Source organism: Trichechus manatus, unplaced genomic scaffold, assembly GCF_000243295.1.
Source record: "Trichechus manatus latirostris isolate Lorelei unplaced genomic scaffold, TriManLat1.0 scaffold00010, whole genome shotgun sequence".
In the NCBI taxonomy this organism is placed as follows: domain Eukaryota; kingdom Metazoa; phylum Chordata; class Mammalia; order Sirenia; family Trichechidae; genus Trichechus; species Trichechus manatus.
The window spans coordinates 4,409,065-4,426,434 of NW_004443946.1; the positions used below are offsets into that span (position 1 = coordinate 4,409,065).

The window sequence follows — 17,370 nt, forward strand, 5'->3', positions numbered from 1 at the left end:
TGTACTAATTGTAAAACTCTTTGCTTTTTCTGACTCATGTCAATAAAAGCCTAATTAATGCATGTGTGTGAATTAAATACTTTTGTAAGTATCTACCATATTTTTAGCATTTTTAATAACTCACATAAATTAACTGTTTGTAAATCTAAATTTCTCCAACTAAATTTTTCCTACTACTGAAATATTAATGCAAAAACTTATTAAATAAAATGAAATATTTTAATTGATACCACTTTAATGATATGCTCACGCTTTAATAATAGTAACATGTTTCATAAGTGAATCCTTGAATTTTCAAAAAGCTGTTATTTATGAGGTTTAATATAACTAAAAACATGTTTATCATTCATCCTCATGAAAAAATACCATAAATAATATTTTACATTTTCTTAATGTAAAATTCCACATGTTAGTTCTATGTAAATAGGGCTATGTACCAAAGTTTAAGTGTATAAAAATACACTGTTTCATGAAAAGTGTAAAAATTTCTCTGCTTTCACAGTATCCTACTTCAAATTTTAATGCTCCAAGAATTCTTAAGTAAAACCAGGTGTTTGTCTATTAATCTCCCCCCAAATGAAGAAGTAATACACCTATAAAAAAAGGGACAACTTTTGTTTATATCTCAGATAAATTTCATTTTATCACACTACAAACGTAACTTTGTTCAGGTAAACTGCAAGAAGAAAAACACAAATCAAGCCAAAAGAACTACAATCATTATGAAGGCAATATAATTCAAAGTAGGTTTTATATTTATAAGTTTAGAATTTCATATATGTAAATATTAAATATTTTATTTAACCTAAGGATTGAAATATTATTTTTAGTTATATTGGCCCCTTTTTAAAATGTTGCAATGGACAAAAGAGGATGTAATAGTTCTTAAATGTATATATCGTTCTTACAGATTGACAAGGTTTGACAGCACAATCCCTTCTTCCACACTGGTTGATATCATTCCAGAAAGGACATGGCCTCTTCAGGTTTACCTGAAAAATAATAATAGAAAAAAAGTTATAAAAATAAAGATCTCAAGATTACAACTGGTAGGTGCTGAATTTTGATTCTATAACCTGGTCATGTTATTGGCTGCAATTATTCTAATTCTTCCACTCAGCTATTGTCAATTCCAATAATTATATAAATGTGTAGCTTGTATAAGTAAATTGATAGACTTGCTTAGAAAGACACAGACTGCTACTAAACAGACCCTGAACAAAATAGCTCATATTATCACTGCTCAATTTATATTCTTTTTAAGTAAGTAACATTTAACAGGTAGATCAGTTAGACAACTCTGAATTCAGAACATAACTAAATACACCAATAATAAGGTTTTCTAAATTCTTTCAGAATAAAATACCACAAATTACTTGTGAAAATGATACATGTCAAAATAGAGTCATGATCCTCAAAAATTTAATTACTTTAATTAATTAGAGTCAATTTGATGTTTTAGAAAATTATAAACAATTCATTGCTTTGATAATGATATAATAGTTTCTGTTCTTAGTTCAATTTAATCAGTTTCTAACTTTAGCAAAATTCAGTTATTGAAATTAAAAGTGTATCCAATGTGTGTTCACCATTCAGAATCACACGGTTCAGTCTTGTGAAATGAATTTTCCTAATAAAGCCTCTATTAATTTTACATAATAGTCACAACTTAGAAGCTTAGTGATTTCTAAGAAAATATAATCATCCATTTAAACTTTAAGTAGTCTTATACAAAAAAATACCTTATAATATCTAAAGTAGTCACTTTCCAGAAGTTTTTGCAGTCTTGGGAAAAGCTTGTAGTTATTAAATCTATCGATGGTTTCCACATCACAGGTACAATCATCCAAATAACCACTAACCTGTTACAAAGAAAATAAAATATTAAATTGAAATTTCCTAGATGCAACAGGTTTCTTTTTTCCTCACATGGTTTTTATGAAATATCTCCCAGTTCAACCAACTCTTACCCTCCCTCCCCTTATAATTTTCTGAGCTAGGGTATGACAATAATTCAGAAATATTATTGCTCTTACTATACGCCTAAAGAATTTAGTGGATACCTTTTGGAGAGTGTGTCAAGCTCACAAAACACCCACACCCTCCAGGGATTTGGCCCTGGCAGCCGTTTTATAACCCTGCCGTCTAGGTCACAGTTGACTTGACCAGCCATTGATATCTGACCTGAACCAGGTCATGATCTCTTCTCTAGGAATCTAGACTTGAGACTAAGTGGGAGAGATGTCTCTCCCCGTGGTGACCTGTAAACAAGTAAATTCAGACCATATTCCATCATGTGAACTGAGGAGCATATGAGCCAGTTGGCAGAAAGATTTTAAAAGATACAAAAAGAAGCACGATGGGAGATAGACAGCATATGCTACTCAGAATCTCTAGGGTTTTCCAACTCCCACTTCCACCTGTTCTTCCTGAAACCCATCTGCATTCCTGTCCTTGAGTTTCCTGAGATTCTGTATTCTTATAATTCAGTTGTCTCTGCCTTCCCTCTGTTTCAATTTCCCACAGGATGTTAGTACAGAAACAAGCTTGGTGAATGTAATAAAAGTGATACTGAATTTCTAAGAAAAACAATAATTCATTATAAAGACCTACCCAAACTCAAATATTGTGCCACAGCAATTTTGATAGTTTGGAATGGTGATTGGAAATTACTTACCATTAGCAACACTGAGAGATCAAACTGACCACACAGCCAATCCTGATCTTCAAAAGTTCAAAATTGATATCTTAACAATATCTACTAAACCCAAATCCATTGCCGTCGAGTTGATCCCAACTCATAGCGACCTATAGGACAGAACAGAACTGCCCCATAGAGTTTCTGAGGCTGTAATCTTTATGGAAACAGATCGCCAAGTCTTTTTTTCCATGAAGCAGCTGGTGGATTCGAACTGCCGACCTTTTGGCACACTTAACCAGCATGCCACCAGGGCTCCTTGTATCTACTAAACCAAACTATTCAATGCACCTATACTAACATGCAATGGGACATCATATTATAATCAGACAACATTATCAGTTGTGAAACTAATATCCTTAGATGTTTATTTGAGGCCAGGCAAACACCAAATAGTTTATTAAACATTGCTTTATGTATGTAACAAATATGTACATTATGATTCAAGAAAAATAACTAGATTTTTTTTAAAGTACAGAATGCTGCAGAAAAGAGATCCGTATCCCACTTTAGTGGGAAAATTTCCACTGTAAACTACGCTGGATTATGTTTGAGGGACATCTATTATCAATCAATCAATAAATATATACATAATCTACTGGTAAGGGAGAAAATAAACAATATTTAAATACTGAATTTAGATTTTTGGAATAAGAAAAATCTTGCACTACCTTTTAATCTTAGACATCACAAAACAGTAACGGAAAATTTCACCCAAGCAATAAGAATACTTTGGATGATAACAGCAATATTCAAGAGCTAAGACTTTTTACTTATTTGCCTAGTCTTACTTTGTTTCGGATGAGCTAATTCAGTTCCTAGTCCCTGCATGGCACAGTTGGTTAAGCACTCAACTACTAACTGAAAAGTTGGTGGTTCAAACCAACCCAGAGGCACCTTGGAAGAAAGGCCTGGCGATCTGCTTTTGAAAGATCACAGCCTTGAAAACCCTATGGAGTATAGTTTTACTTTGCAATATATGAGGTCACTATGAGTTGAAATTGACTCAACTGCAACTCGTTTGGTTTTGTTTTGGTTTAATTCAGTTTCTAGAAATCTGATCTACATATTTTTTCATTGTAATAACTATTTTTATTTCATATGCAAATATGTCCATGTTTCCTCCTAAAAATTCTCTGAGTATACAATAATCTTAGAGTCTTAATTCTGGATACCAACAATACAAAAGTGTGCAACCTATGTCACAAAACAATTTGTGTACAAATTTTTCAATGAGAAAATAATTTGCACTGTAAGCTTTTACCTAAAACACACAAACACACCAAAAAAAAAATTTTTTTTTTTTAAAAGACCAGACTTACTGGCCTGACAGAGACTGGAGAAACCCCAAGAGTATGGCCTCTGTACACCCTTTTAGCTCAATAATGAAGTCACTCCCAAGGTTCACCGTTCAGCCAAAGATTAGACAGCCCCATAAAACAAAATGAGATTAATGGGGCACAACAGTCCAGGGACAAGGACTAGAAGGCAGAAGGGGACAGGAAAGCTGGTAATAGGGAACCCAAGTTTGAGAAGGGACAGTGTTGACATGTCGTGGGGTTGTTAACCATTGTCATAAAACAATATGTATACTAACTGCTTAATGAGAAACTATTTGTTCTGTAAACCTTCATCTAAAGTACAATAAAAAAAATTTTATTTTTCACACCTAAAGAGATTGTTTATACCTTTATTTTGAGCCTTCAAAGTAGAACTCCTAAGGACATAAAATAGTTACTATTTCTCCCCTTTGATACAAATTATCACACAAAGAATAAGACTCAGAGACTCCAAAGGCCAAAGGGACAGTTGCCAAGCAGAGACATTCAAAGAGAAATAAACACATACATACACACAAATAAAAAAAAAAAACTTGAGAGGAAGAATTTAAAGCATAACAAAGACAACCCATTCCCAAAAGGGATTATAACCACAGGCACAGAAATTAAGTTTTATTACACATATTGTCAGGGGCAAATGGGGGGGGGGGGAACAAAACACTCTCTGGCTATAAAAAAGAACATAAAAGTTATCCATTTGTTGACAGAGTACACTGAGACAACTCCTTGATTGATGCCTGGGAACATCAATCAAAGATTCTATAAGGTAGTCAGCATCATTCTAAAGATATGGAATGCTAAGAACTATTTCTGCTTTAAACTTTTGGTCTTACTAGAACTTTAAATTGTTTCCAAATCACCCACAGTATGCCAACCCATACAAAAGTATTTCTTCCAATCAATTTGTTCAAAAAAGCCTGGCTTATAGCAGGCATTCAGAGAAACGGTCTCATTGTACAGGTCTCCAGTATAACCTGTTTCAAAGATCCCTCTGATTAAGTTTTAATCCTGGGCTTATTTCCATCCACCACTGAACATGTCTCTCCCATGACCCAGCCACTTCGGTTAACAAATAAAAACCTTTTTAAAGTTGACCGAAACAAGACACTTGACAGGTAAATCTGACATAATATATGTATGTAGACTGTATCAAGCATTCCAAAATGCATTCCACGCATTTAGGAGTAGTCGTTTTGGATTATCTTTCATTATTGGAAGATAATATTTCATTATATATAAAGAAATACAATATTTCATTATTATTATTGGGTTAACTTTCATTAGTTTGATAGAGAGCTACTGCACTCAAATAAATGGCTCTGATTGTGCAGTTAAGCACTAGCCACATTAATACTGAGTACATACAAGTTTACAAACTTAGTTCTAAGTAATTTAAATGAAAAAGATGTTCATATTGCCTCTGTATCTGGGCTCAATATTTCTCCTGAGGTTATTTCTTTAAGATGCATTCTGGGATTTCATGAATGTGAATAAAATCTGTTACACTCATTCTCTCTAATGATACATAATGAAGAAAACCCTGTGGATCACAACGGTCAGATCTGCAACCCATCATGGGGATGGCACAGGACCAGACGGTGTTTTGTTCTATTGTGCACTGGCTCACCATGAGTTGGGCCAACTCAATGGCAGCTAACAACAACAATAAGCAGCTCTGAGGGTCTTTCGCTTACTTTAAGTCCAATCTTACTACAACAAATATTACAAATACTGTTTTGGTTTAAAGCAAGAGCTGACCCTGATTATGAGGGGGTTACACAAATCTATGCAAGTGTTAAACTTCATAGACTTGTATGCCAAAAGGAAAAAAAGAAGTTAATGTTACTGTGTAATAATTTTTTAAATTTTAATAAATTAAATTAAATGACATCTTGTAAAAAGCAGGGGATTGTATATAAGGAAGATATACAAGTCCCAGAAAACCGATCACTTAACAACTAACACTGAAGCACTAATATAAAAAGAATTTACAACTTATGGGAAAATTGGTTTTGGTAGGATTTGATGTCAAATAGAAGTATCCAAATAACAGGCACACATAATATCTGACTAAATTTAAAGAATCATTTCCAAACATTAGGTGAAAGTTTAGTTGTTAATTTAGTTTTCTAGAAATATTTAATTTTTTAAGTGTTTACAATACCTCCCACCCTTCCCCAAAATGAACATTATTCACTAAACTGAGTTCTTCAGGGCAGGGATGATGCTGTAGTCACTTGTGTATCAAAAGCACAGGTCAGTGTACATAATGCTTCTAAATGCTTGTTAAATGAATAATTGACACCATTCATCTCCTCTTATCTTTATTTCTCCCCCTCCTCTCTCTCTGTATCCATGTCTATGTGCTTGTCTCTGTTTTTCTCTTCATGTCTACTCATCATCTTCCTCTTCCCTCTCGTCTCAACCTCATTCCTTTTCTTACTGGCCATAATAGAACTGAAGTATATTTTTCGTTTCACTTACTGATTTGAAATTGATGGTTTCTGTTCTTAAGTTCAATGGCAATGAGTTTGGTTTTGGGGTTTTGGTTCTTACTTTTTTTAAGTAGATCATTTTAAATTTCTCTTAAAAATTGTTTTTTATTATGTGATCCTCAATTTATTATCTTGTAAGTTGACCCTGAAAAGAAAAACAGATAGCAAGTCTTGTTCTAAAAGGACAAGAAAGCGGCCTAATAAATAGATTTTTGTGTTGGGAGAGTATTTAAATCTAAAAAATTGTGAGTGGGGGGAAAAGCTTAACTACTGGTCAGAAGACAAAGAAAATAAATGTAAAAAAGTAAACATGTCCCAATTTTAATCAGACAACTAAAAAAAGTTGGGGGGGGGAGGTCGAGTGAAAGTTGAAGAATTCAACATGTACTTTTATTCCATTATCCACATTTCTAGAATTTAGTGGAAATGTTACATTGAATATCTTCTTTCAGCACTGAATACCTAACTTTAAAGTTACTTATTTCTAAGTTACTTAGTTTTTAAATGTTTAAACTTTGTATTACGTTATATCTGTGATCGGAAAAAGAGCGACCTTTTAAGTACTTGATTGTGTACTACTCGCAATCACTGAAGATACAGAAGCTTTTCAGTCTCCGGTTGTAAAGCAGCAATCTACCTTCAACTTGCCTTACACTTTTCTAGATAACACTGACCTCAACTCCCAAATCACTCCGCAAAACGACAAAATCCAAAAATTTGAAGGAGTGGAGATATCTCCTTGTCTCGTATTTAAAACACTTTTTTCCACTATAAAACAGCATCACGCCCCTACACACATAAAATGTTATTTCTAAAAATAAATTAACAGTAAAATCCACTTAAAAGGAATAATTTGGATGCCCATCCCTCAGTTTCGTATACAATTTTCATCAGCAGAAACCAACCAAAAAGCGGCTTTAACAAGAGTAATGATAATGAAATACTATTAGTGTAAATACCAGAAACCTGTAAATTTCTTTGAAATTTTTGCTCAAGGAACCCACATCTCTTACCAATAGAAGAAAACGAGCATAAATAAGCTTGTAACCAAACTTGTGGATTGAGGAGGAAGGACCATCTTCTTATTTCAGGCCAGTTAAATAGGTTTCATGGCAAAAATAATCGCATTACATTCAGGAAAAAAGAAAGCACACACAGGCCAAGGATCCACAGGGCAACCGCAGCCCCAAAGAGACCAAGCAGTTGAGCTTAGACCCAGAAAAGTAACGCGTAGCCATTCTCCTGACTGACAACGAATTCTGAGAGCAGCTCCCCTACAAAAAAACGTGTCCTGGCCAGAAAGGCTGGCGAAGGCACCCAGCACAGGTACACCGCACACAAGTCCTAGGTCAAGTTAGAAGTCAGGAAAACCTGAGTTCTGTGAAAATAACAGGTATACTGGTTGTGCGCGCACATCCTCCCCGGCAAGAGGGACCAACAAAGAGGCATAATCCAAGTCGGTAAAAACACACAGCGTGCACCTACACCCTTCTCCCTGCCCCTGATCCAAAGGCAAGTTGCAGAGGACTCAGCCCCAGTCAGGCAGCAGAAGCAAAGGCGTCTCATTTCGGGCGGGAAGAACTGCAAGACCGCACCCCGAACCCTTCACCTACTGGGCGCGCGCGGCGGAGCGCACAGCCAAGGCGGGGGACGCAGGCACCGGCAGGGACGCGCACAGCCCCTCACCTGGCAGAAGCACCTCTGCGCCGCCGTCTCCGGGGGCTGCTGCCCGCCGTGGCCCGAGCTGAGCAGGCACAAGACGCCCAGGAAGCCAATCAGGAAGCCCCAGCGGCGGCCCATACCCGTTTCGGCCTCTCGTCGCCCCACGCTCGAAACGTCCAGTACTCAAGCGCAGGCCGTGCACCCTCAGATAAGCCCGCGCGGGCCGGCCCCGGCAGCGCCCCACCTCCCGGCCGCCTCCCAGGCCCGCCCTCTGCTCTCCCGCCTCTCAGCGGCCGCCACCTCCGGCGGAGCCTGCGGACGTGCGGCGGCGCCCGCGCCGGCCGCCCCGGGCCTCGGACCGGTTTCCTTCCCAGTGAGTGAGGCTGACGCACCAACCCGCTTCCCGGCTCGGCCCCGCCCGGCCCGCCGCGCCCGCCCCGGCCCGTTGACGCCCCCGGCCTGGAGACTGGACCCGGGGCGCTGCCCCCAGCCCCTGAGCGGGAGTCGGGGGTCCTTCTAGATCCCCCAGCAGAGCGAAAGTCGGAGGAGCCCGTGTTTTCCCTTCAGGGCCGCGCCCCACCCCTGCTCTCTCCCGGCCAATCCTTCGATATTTCATTGCAAGGAAATCAGGCCGTACAAATTACGTGTCCATCGTGTCCCTGGCATACAGCCTTAAAGCTAAAAGGGCTATCAGAGATATTCCTGACCTCTCTGTCCAATAAAAATATAATGTGAGACCCATGTGTAATTTAAATTTTCTAGTAGCCACATCGAAAACGTAAAAAGAAACAGGTGAAATTAATTTTAATATATTTTATTTAACTCACATGTGAAAAAATATTTTTCCAAGTATAATCAATATTATGATTATTCGTAAAATATTTCCCTTTTTTTTGTCTTTGAAATCCAGTGCGTGTATATTATACAGACTAGGCACACTTCATAGCCACATGTGGCTAGTGGCTTGTGTATTTGGACAGCCCAGATGGAGACCGCCCTCTCATTTTAGAGGAGGAAACAGGCCCAGAGAAATGAGGTGATGTGAGCATGGACTGGGAGCTGGGTAGTAGTAGAGCCAGGTCCTCTGATTCCCAGTCCTGGTCTTTTAACATTTAGCCATGGGCTTAGTCTATCAGCTTTTTTTTTTTTTTTTTGGAGGAAATTTGAAGGTGAAACTGTAAAAGATTTCTAATTTCTTGCACATTAAAGGTTCAAATATTTCTTTTTTTAAGTGGATAGATTTTTTTTTAAGCCATCATTTAATGAAGGAGCTTAAGATATGCTAGGCCCAAAATAGGTATGCTCCTGTTTTCTAGCTGAGAAAATGGGCACAGAAGTTTATATACATTATTCAAAATCACATGGCTACGCCGGGGAATTGGTGATGAAGTGGAAGAATTCTTGCCTTCCATGCGGAAGACCCAGGTTCGATTCAGGCCAATGAACCTCATGCACAGGTGATTCACTAGGAAAAAAAAGTTATCTAAAATTCATTTAGAAAACACTTCAAGATCAGGATTATTCTGTCAAGAAACAAGCCTGCCTTCAGTGGAGGCTTGCGTGTAGCTATGATGCTAAACAGGTTTCAGGGGACCTTCCAGAAAAAGAGGAACTAGGAAGAAAGGCCTGGCAAACTATTTCTGAAAATCAGCCAATGAAAACTCTATGGATTACAACAGTCCAATTTGCATACACAACTGACCAGAGGAATGGCACTGGACTGGGCAGCATTTGGTTTAGTTGTGCATGGGACTGTCCATGAGTTGGACCAATTCCACAGCTAACAGCAAAATGATACAACATGGTAGAGGTGAGATTCAAACTTAGATACAGCTTACTGATATAGCCTATGCTCTGTCCACCACTGCCAAGCAAACTGACATGCAGTAAAAAGTCACCAGACATGGTGGACCTGAGAAGCTGTGGTTCTAATGTCTACAACATGCCACATGTACGTATTAATACAATTTCCTTCATTACCTACAGGCAATAAAGCCCTTCTTTATTACATCTGTGTATAAATCCAGACCCAGATCACATGTTCCCTCCTCTAAGGGGTCTTCCTGGTTTCCTCTTCACCCAGTCAGCCTCTAAATGAATTTCAATTCAGTAAACTTACTGTATGCCAGACTGAGCTCAACATTGGAGATAGAGAGATGTATAAGGCCCAGTCCCCATCCCAGGAGGTATACCTCATGGAACTTAGCGTGTAATCTTCTATGGCATTTTCTACCACTGAACTGTAAACTCTTTAAACTCCTTAGAAGCAGGACTTATATCTCAAACATACCTATGACTTCCAGAGATCCTAACAAGGAGCCTGACTTTGCGCATGTTTGTGGAATGAATATCCTCCATATGGTCACAATACTAATATCTGAAGATTAGACTGTCAAAAATGAAAGACACAATAAGAACAAAGTGAGATTAGGTGAATGAAGCCTATGAAGGAAGGAAGGAAGCAGTCTGATCATGAATCAGTTCAAGATTTCACCCTGATGCAATAGAGCATAACCTATCCCATAAGACTCAACTCTTGCGCAGAAGAAAATTTCTAGAAACTTACATAATTTGAAACAAGCTCCATATAAGATAGTTTTTTTTACTTTATCATCTTGATAATTATAATTTTCCATTCATATTTTTACGATATTTTAGAAATGTAAAATAGTTCTATGCATGTGGTGTGAATTACTGACATTTCCCTGAGAATACGTCAAGCTGGTCCTTTGAGTAATTTTACTTCTTCAACTCTTCATATCCTGCAATCATCTCACCTGTGTTAGGTCTCATGAAATAACTGATTAGTCATCCAAGAACTATTTAAGGAACACCCACAGGGTGCATAGATCAACCTTTGAATTTTTTAAGCCCATCCTTCCGTCGATTATAACTTCGCTAAACAACGTTAAATTTTTTAGAGATGAAAAAAGACAGAACCTTGTTATCCTAACACTAATGATAATGACAATAACATGACTTAGTTTTAATGTATGCAGCATTTCTTGATGGAATTCTGATTACTGTGCAAATAACAGCTTTTTTTTTTTTTTAATGACCAAAGCAGGAAATGACTTGAGCTCAGTTTCTCAAAATGGGGCATGGAGATTTCTCTGGGAAGTTTCTCAGTACCTAAATATTTTCTGGCACTGAATAGACTGGAAAGAAATAATTTAAAGTAAAAAATTTGGCAAAGAGAAAAGGAATATTATGATACAAAAAGAAGAATGGCTAAATAAAAACCTGACAGTAGGCTGGTATTTGATTAGATCCATTCATCTAATTAATATTTATTGAGTATAAATGTGTACATGGTACATTGCTAAACTTTTCTCTCAAGATGCTTAGAATCATCTGAGTTGGAAAAACATACCACCTAAGTTCTATCTTCACCTTCTTTATCTCAAGTTCCTGAAAGAGCCATCAGTATATTGTCACTGCCTTTACTTTCTAACTGCTCATTCACTCCTTAACTTACCATTCATGCCATAACTCACCGTGCAGGCTTCCAACTCCACCCTTCTGAAACTTCTCTTTATGTGATCTTTTTATTGCCAAATCTAATCAACATTTTTCATGAAATTACTGAACCTCTCTGCTTCATTTTGATAATGCTGATTTCTCCCTCCTTCAATTCAAATTCCTATGCACCAAAGACCTGAGAATCTCCTTATGTTGCTGCCATTGAGTTGCCCTAGGCTCATGGCGACCCCATGCACAATGGATCGAAATGCTGCCCAGTCCTGCACCATCCCCATGATCGGTTGCAAAATGGACTATTGTGAACCATAGGGTTTTTATTTGCTGATTTTCAGAAGTAGATCGCCAGGCCTTTCTTTCTAGTCCATCTTCATCTGCAAGCTCCACTGAAACACGTTCAGCATCATAGCAACATGCAAGCCTCCACTGACTGACAGGTAGTGTCTGTACATGAGGTGCATTGGCCAGGAATTGAACCTGGGTCTCCCAAATCGAAGGTGAGCATTCTACCACTGAACCACCAATGCCCCCAAGTCTCCTTATATTTCTCTGATATTATTTAACTGTCTTCTTTATGGGCTTTTCCCTAGCCCACCTCTAAGATGTGAGTGTTCCCCAGGATCCCATTCTTCGTTCAGTGCGCTTCTTTACCTATTCTCTCCCTCGATAAACTCATCTAATCTCATGATTTTAAGTGCCTCTTCTACACCAATGATGCTCAGACCTATATTTACAGTTCAGACCTTTCCCTTAAGCTTCAAAATCCAACTGCTTATTGGATACATCCATCTGGTTTTCTCAGAAATATGTGGTCCCACCACCATTCATGTCTAGGCAGATAGAAAGCAGGAAGCTAACGTCAGTTTCTCCCCTTCTTTCACCACTCATGACCTATTGACACACCAAGTCCTGCCAGTTCTGCCCTCTACATATATCTTCAATTTACTCCTTCCTCTCGTCTTTACTACCAAGAACTTAGTTCCAGCCCATATTGTCACTCACCTGATTTATTGCCACAGTCCCTTAACCGATCATCCAGCCTCCAGACTTGTACCCCTCAAAAAACACCTTCCACATTAGCCTGGTTTCTCAAAAACATTAATCTGACCATGTCATACTTTGGCTTAAAATCTTCAGTGCTCCTCATTGCCTGAAAAATCAAGTTTAAGTTTCTCAGCATGACATTCAAGGTCCTTTGTGATCTGGCCCCCACCTACTTCTCCAGCTTTATCTCCAATAGTTCTCGGCATTGTGGTAAATGAACGGCTAACAGTTTCCCACATAAGCCACAGTGTTTCCAGCCTTCATACGTTTGTTTATCTTGTTTCGGCTTCTGAAATATTTTCTCCCCTGTCCCACACCTATTACCCTCCTTTCACCTAGCTTACTCTTTCAAGATTCAGCTCAGGCCCTGCTACCTCCAGGAAGTCTTTCCTAGACCCTCCTCTATGGTTGGATTAGCTTCCTACTCTTTGGTTCTATAAGGTCATATAATTGTGCTTACAACATTGAATGGTATATATCCGTTTACGCATAGGTTTTCTGCAAATAACAGATAGGCAGGGAACTTGTCTTGGTCTTCTCAACATCCTCAGCACTTAGCATGGTGTATGTGTTTCACAAAATGACTTTTGAATGAAATAATGAATGTACAAATAAATTAAATAATTATCAAACCTGAAAAGATAATAACAGCATGATGTGTCACAGGGAAATGTGTGATTAAAATCCAAACAAATGCTATAAGCTTAGAGGCAAAGCGATCACTTTACGTTGAAGTAATTTTGGATGAGGGAGAGGACATGTTAGAAAGAGTAGAAATTGGAATTCAGAAAAATCCACAAAAGGTATGGATGTAGGAAAACTGATGACAAGATAGGGGTTCAACTACCAGGTGATTCTCTAGGAAAAAAATAAGAGGTACCTAAATTCATTTAGAAAACACTTCAAGATCAGGATTATTCTGTCAAGAAACAAGACTGGCTAAAAATCCAGGGACTCTAGACTCAACACAATTCCAGGGAGAGAAGGGAGTTCTGAATTCAAAAAAAAAATAAAAAAGTAGATTAAGTGAAGTTCTCCTATACTAAATACTAAGATTCTTCCCTGTCTTAGTTATATAGTGCTGCTGTAACAGAAATACCACAAGTGAATGGCTTTAACAAAGGGAAATTTGTTCTCTCACGGTCTAGTAGGTTGGTTACAAGTCCAAATTCAGGATGTTAGCTCCGGAGGATGGCTTTCTTTCTCTGTTGGCTCTGGAGGAAGATCCTTGTCGTCAATCTTCCCCCGGTCGAGGAGCTCCTCAGGCACAGGGACCCCAGGTCCAAAGGACAAGCTCGGTGCTGCTTTCTTGGTGGTATGAGGTCACCATGTCTCTCTGCTGGCTTCTCTCTTTTATATCTCAAAAGAAATTGGCTTAAGACACTATCTAATCTTGTAGATCTCATCAATATAACCGCCATTAATCCATCTCATTACATCATAGTGATAGGATTTACAACACATAGGGAAATCTTGTCAGATGACAAAATAGTAGACAATCACACAATACTGGGAATCATGACCTAGCCAAGTTGACAGATATTTCTGGGGGACACAATTCAATCGATGACATTTCTCCATCTCCATCAGACTACCTGTAATACTAGCTCCAAAACTGCAGATAATATACACACTTGCTTTCCACCGACCCCCATCCTGCCCCATCGTCTGTTTTCCCATTCTAAAAAGGAATTAGAGAATTCTTCCAGGAATAACAACTACATCAAGAAAAGACCTGCAGTGACCATCATTTAGGGACACTCCAAAAAAAGAGCTGGACCCTCCCACTCAGACGCTCAGAATTCCACTGCTTTTTTTAGTGCCTCACTCACTCTAACTGTGATCAGAAAACCAAGCTACACCAGACTGGAGAGGAAAGCCTCCAACATGAAATAGAGAGATCAAAACAAACAGGAAAAAAAGTAACGTTGAAGAAACAAAGAGGGAAGAAAGGAAAACAAACAAAAAATATAATTAATATCCTCAAAGACATAAGAAAAGGAAACTATAAAAAAGAACAAATCAGAAAACAAGAAAGAGCTCTGGGAAATGAAATTTATAATAGTGAAAATGAAAAGTTTCGATAGAAACATTGAGGAAACATCCTAGATAGTGGAATAAAAAGACAAAGAGGTTGAAAATAGATGCGAAGAGATCAATAGAGAAAAGTTAGAGGATTAATTCAAGGAGGATAAAGCCAAAATCAAACCTGTTGCCATCAAGTCGATTCTGACTCATAGCACCCTATAGGGCAGCATATAACTGCCACATAGGGTTTCCAAGAAGTAGCTGGTAGATTTGAACTGCTGACCTTTTGGTTAGCAGCCAAACTCTTAACCACTGCACCACCAGGGCTCCACTGCCCATCATAGTGCCTGATTTTATTTGTGTGTGTGTGTATCTCCATATATTTAAAAAAGATCAAACCTGTTGCCATAGAGTAGATTCCGACTCATAGTGAACCCACAGGACAGAGTAGAACTGCCCCACAGGGTTTCCAAGGAGGGTCTGGTGGATTTGAACTGCAGACCTTTTGGTTGACAGCCAAGCCCTTAACAATTTTGCTGCCAGGGTTTCTCCATATATATACATATATACACGCACAGAGAGATATATGTATCTCCACCGGCTGTCTTCAGACACTGTGAATTCAGTAGTGAGTAAGACATAGTCACAGTCCTTATTTTCCTGAAACTTACACTATAGTGAGGGAGAAAAACATTAAATATTTAACCACATTTATGAATATAAATTACAAATTAGGAGCCCTAGTGGCTCAGTGGTTAAAGCGCTCAGCTGTTAATCAAAAGGTCAACGGCTTGAACACACCAGCTGCTCCACGGGAGAAAGATATGGCAGTCTGCTTCCATGAAGATTTACAGCCTTGGAACCCCCATGGGGCAGTTCTACTCTGTCCTATAGGGTCCCTATGAGTTGAAATTAACTTGACGGCAGTGGGTTTTGGCTTGGTTTAATTACAAATTGAGCTATATTTCCTAATGGAGAAGAATATAGTCTTATAGGTGCATATATACAAAAAAAAAAGAACAGGGTTGATCAGGTGCTGGCATGGGGAAAATAGAAAAGTTCATCTGAAGTTGAGATTTTGCCAGATGGGTAACTGAAAAAGAACAAGGGTCAAGGGAGTTTAGAATATTGGTGAGAGTGATGTTGAATACACCAGTACGTGCTCATAAATATTTGTTGTATTGAACTAAACTGAACTGTCCTTTTTTCTCTGCCACGTCCCTTCTTTATTTCTTGAGGGCACTCATTAAACCCATTGCCACTGAGTCGATTCTGACTCACAGCAACCCTATAGAACAGAGTAGAACTGCCCCATAGGGTTTCCAAGGAGCGGCTGGTAGATTTGAACTGTTCACCTTTTGCTTAGCAGCCAATCTCTTAACCACTGCTGCCACCAAGGCTTCTCTTGATGACAGAAGGGATATATTTTGGAGTGGATGGACTAGTTTGACCAGAAGAGTTGCAACTGAGTGGAAGAAGGAACTATCCCTGTCAAAACCATGTCTACTGCATGGAATTGACTTGACAATGGGTTTGGTTTTATTCAGGAAGTTGACTGATTTTATTGGGATAATAAATTGTCCCAGGAACAATGCTGTGAAGAGGTATAGCAATGAGGACCCGTACCTCAAAAATTGGTGTCATTACTACTCTTAATGTAAGCAATAATTTAAAAGACCACTATTGAGTGCTTACCACATGCCAGATTTTGTGTTAACAGCTTTAGGCAAATTATCTCATTTGATACTCACGACAACTCTAGGAGACAGGTAAAATTATTATACTTATTTTGCAGAGATATAGAGAGATTAGGAAATTTGTCCAAAATCACAGAAATCTTAAAACAAGTCTGTCAAACTCCAAAGTTCCTGTCTTGGTCTACTTCAGTATCTTTATCTTGCGCTCCACGTGTCTACAATCTCCCCTTCTGGTTTCACTGGCCTCGTCTCTGTTCCTAGAAGCGAGCTAAACAAATTTTCAGCTCAGGATCTTTGCACTTGCTGTTTCCTCTGCTCAGAATGTTCTCCAGTTTGTTGAATGGCTGGCTCATCATCTCAGATATCTGTTCGAAATTAGTTGTATTCAGCTTACACTGTAACATTATCATAATTTACGTCCATCATAGTATATACTACACTCTGAAATTAGTTTTTATCTTCCGACTACATCATAAGCAGTTGTATTCTTAGTACCTCATTCGTTGAATGAATGAATGAATGAAATTGCCTACTGCTTCTGTACTTGGAGGTCCTGTGCCGACTCTATGCTATACCGATAGGCCATCGGAGCTATTTTGAAATATTGCGCATTCCCTACTTCACTTCCATTTCAGTTTATTGCATTGCCTTTTGTGGTTCCCGGACAGCCGTGACAGAATCCCGAGGGTTCTCGGGGGAAAACTGAAATTTAACAGCGCTCAGCTTCACCCAGCCTTGCCTGCAGGGGACAGTATGGCTGGAGGCCTCGTTCGGTGCACGCCGGCGCCAGACGAGAGCCGACTCGGCTACAGGGGAAGAAGTGGAGTAGAAAGGCCGGGGCCAACCGGAAAGGCCGGGGTCGTCCAGGAACCCGCCCCTCCAGGGCTGTTCTCCTCCCTCGCCCCGCCCCTTCCCCCGCCCTGGCG

General features: G+C 38.8%; 1 protein-coding gene and 1 non-coding gene across 3 annotated transcripts in view; both read right to left on the reverse strand.

The window, feature by feature from the left end:
- Window positions 1-8,559, reverse strand: part of ERO1A (endoplasmic reticulum oxidoreductase 1 alpha) — a 40,436-nt gene extending 31,877 nt beyond the window's left edge. The window contains exons 1-3 of one of the 2 annotated variants that reach the window (XM_023726191.1): window positions 8,220-8,370; window positions 1,743-1,862; window positions 909-992 (exon numbers count right to left, since the gene is read on the reverse strand). In XM_023726191.1, coding sequence (XP_023581959.1) covers window positions 909-992; window positions 1,743-1,862; window positions 8,220-8,333 — 318 coding nt within the window. In that variant the 5' untranslated portion in view covers window positions 8,334-8,370. Of the gene's footprint in view, window positions 1-908; window positions 993-1,742; window positions 1,863-8,219 lie in introns of both variants that reach the window. The other variant, XM_004370867.2, reaches the window with a different exon arrangement.
- Window positions 8,560-12,131: 3,572 nt separating this feature from the next.
- On the reverse strand, window positions 12,132-12,202 carry TRNAR-UCG (transfer RNA arginine (anticodon UCG)). Its single transcript has one exon. It is a non-coding gene; the product is annotated as a tRNA-Arg (tRNA).
- Between the last annotated feature and the right edge of the window lie 5,168 nt (window positions 12,203-17,370).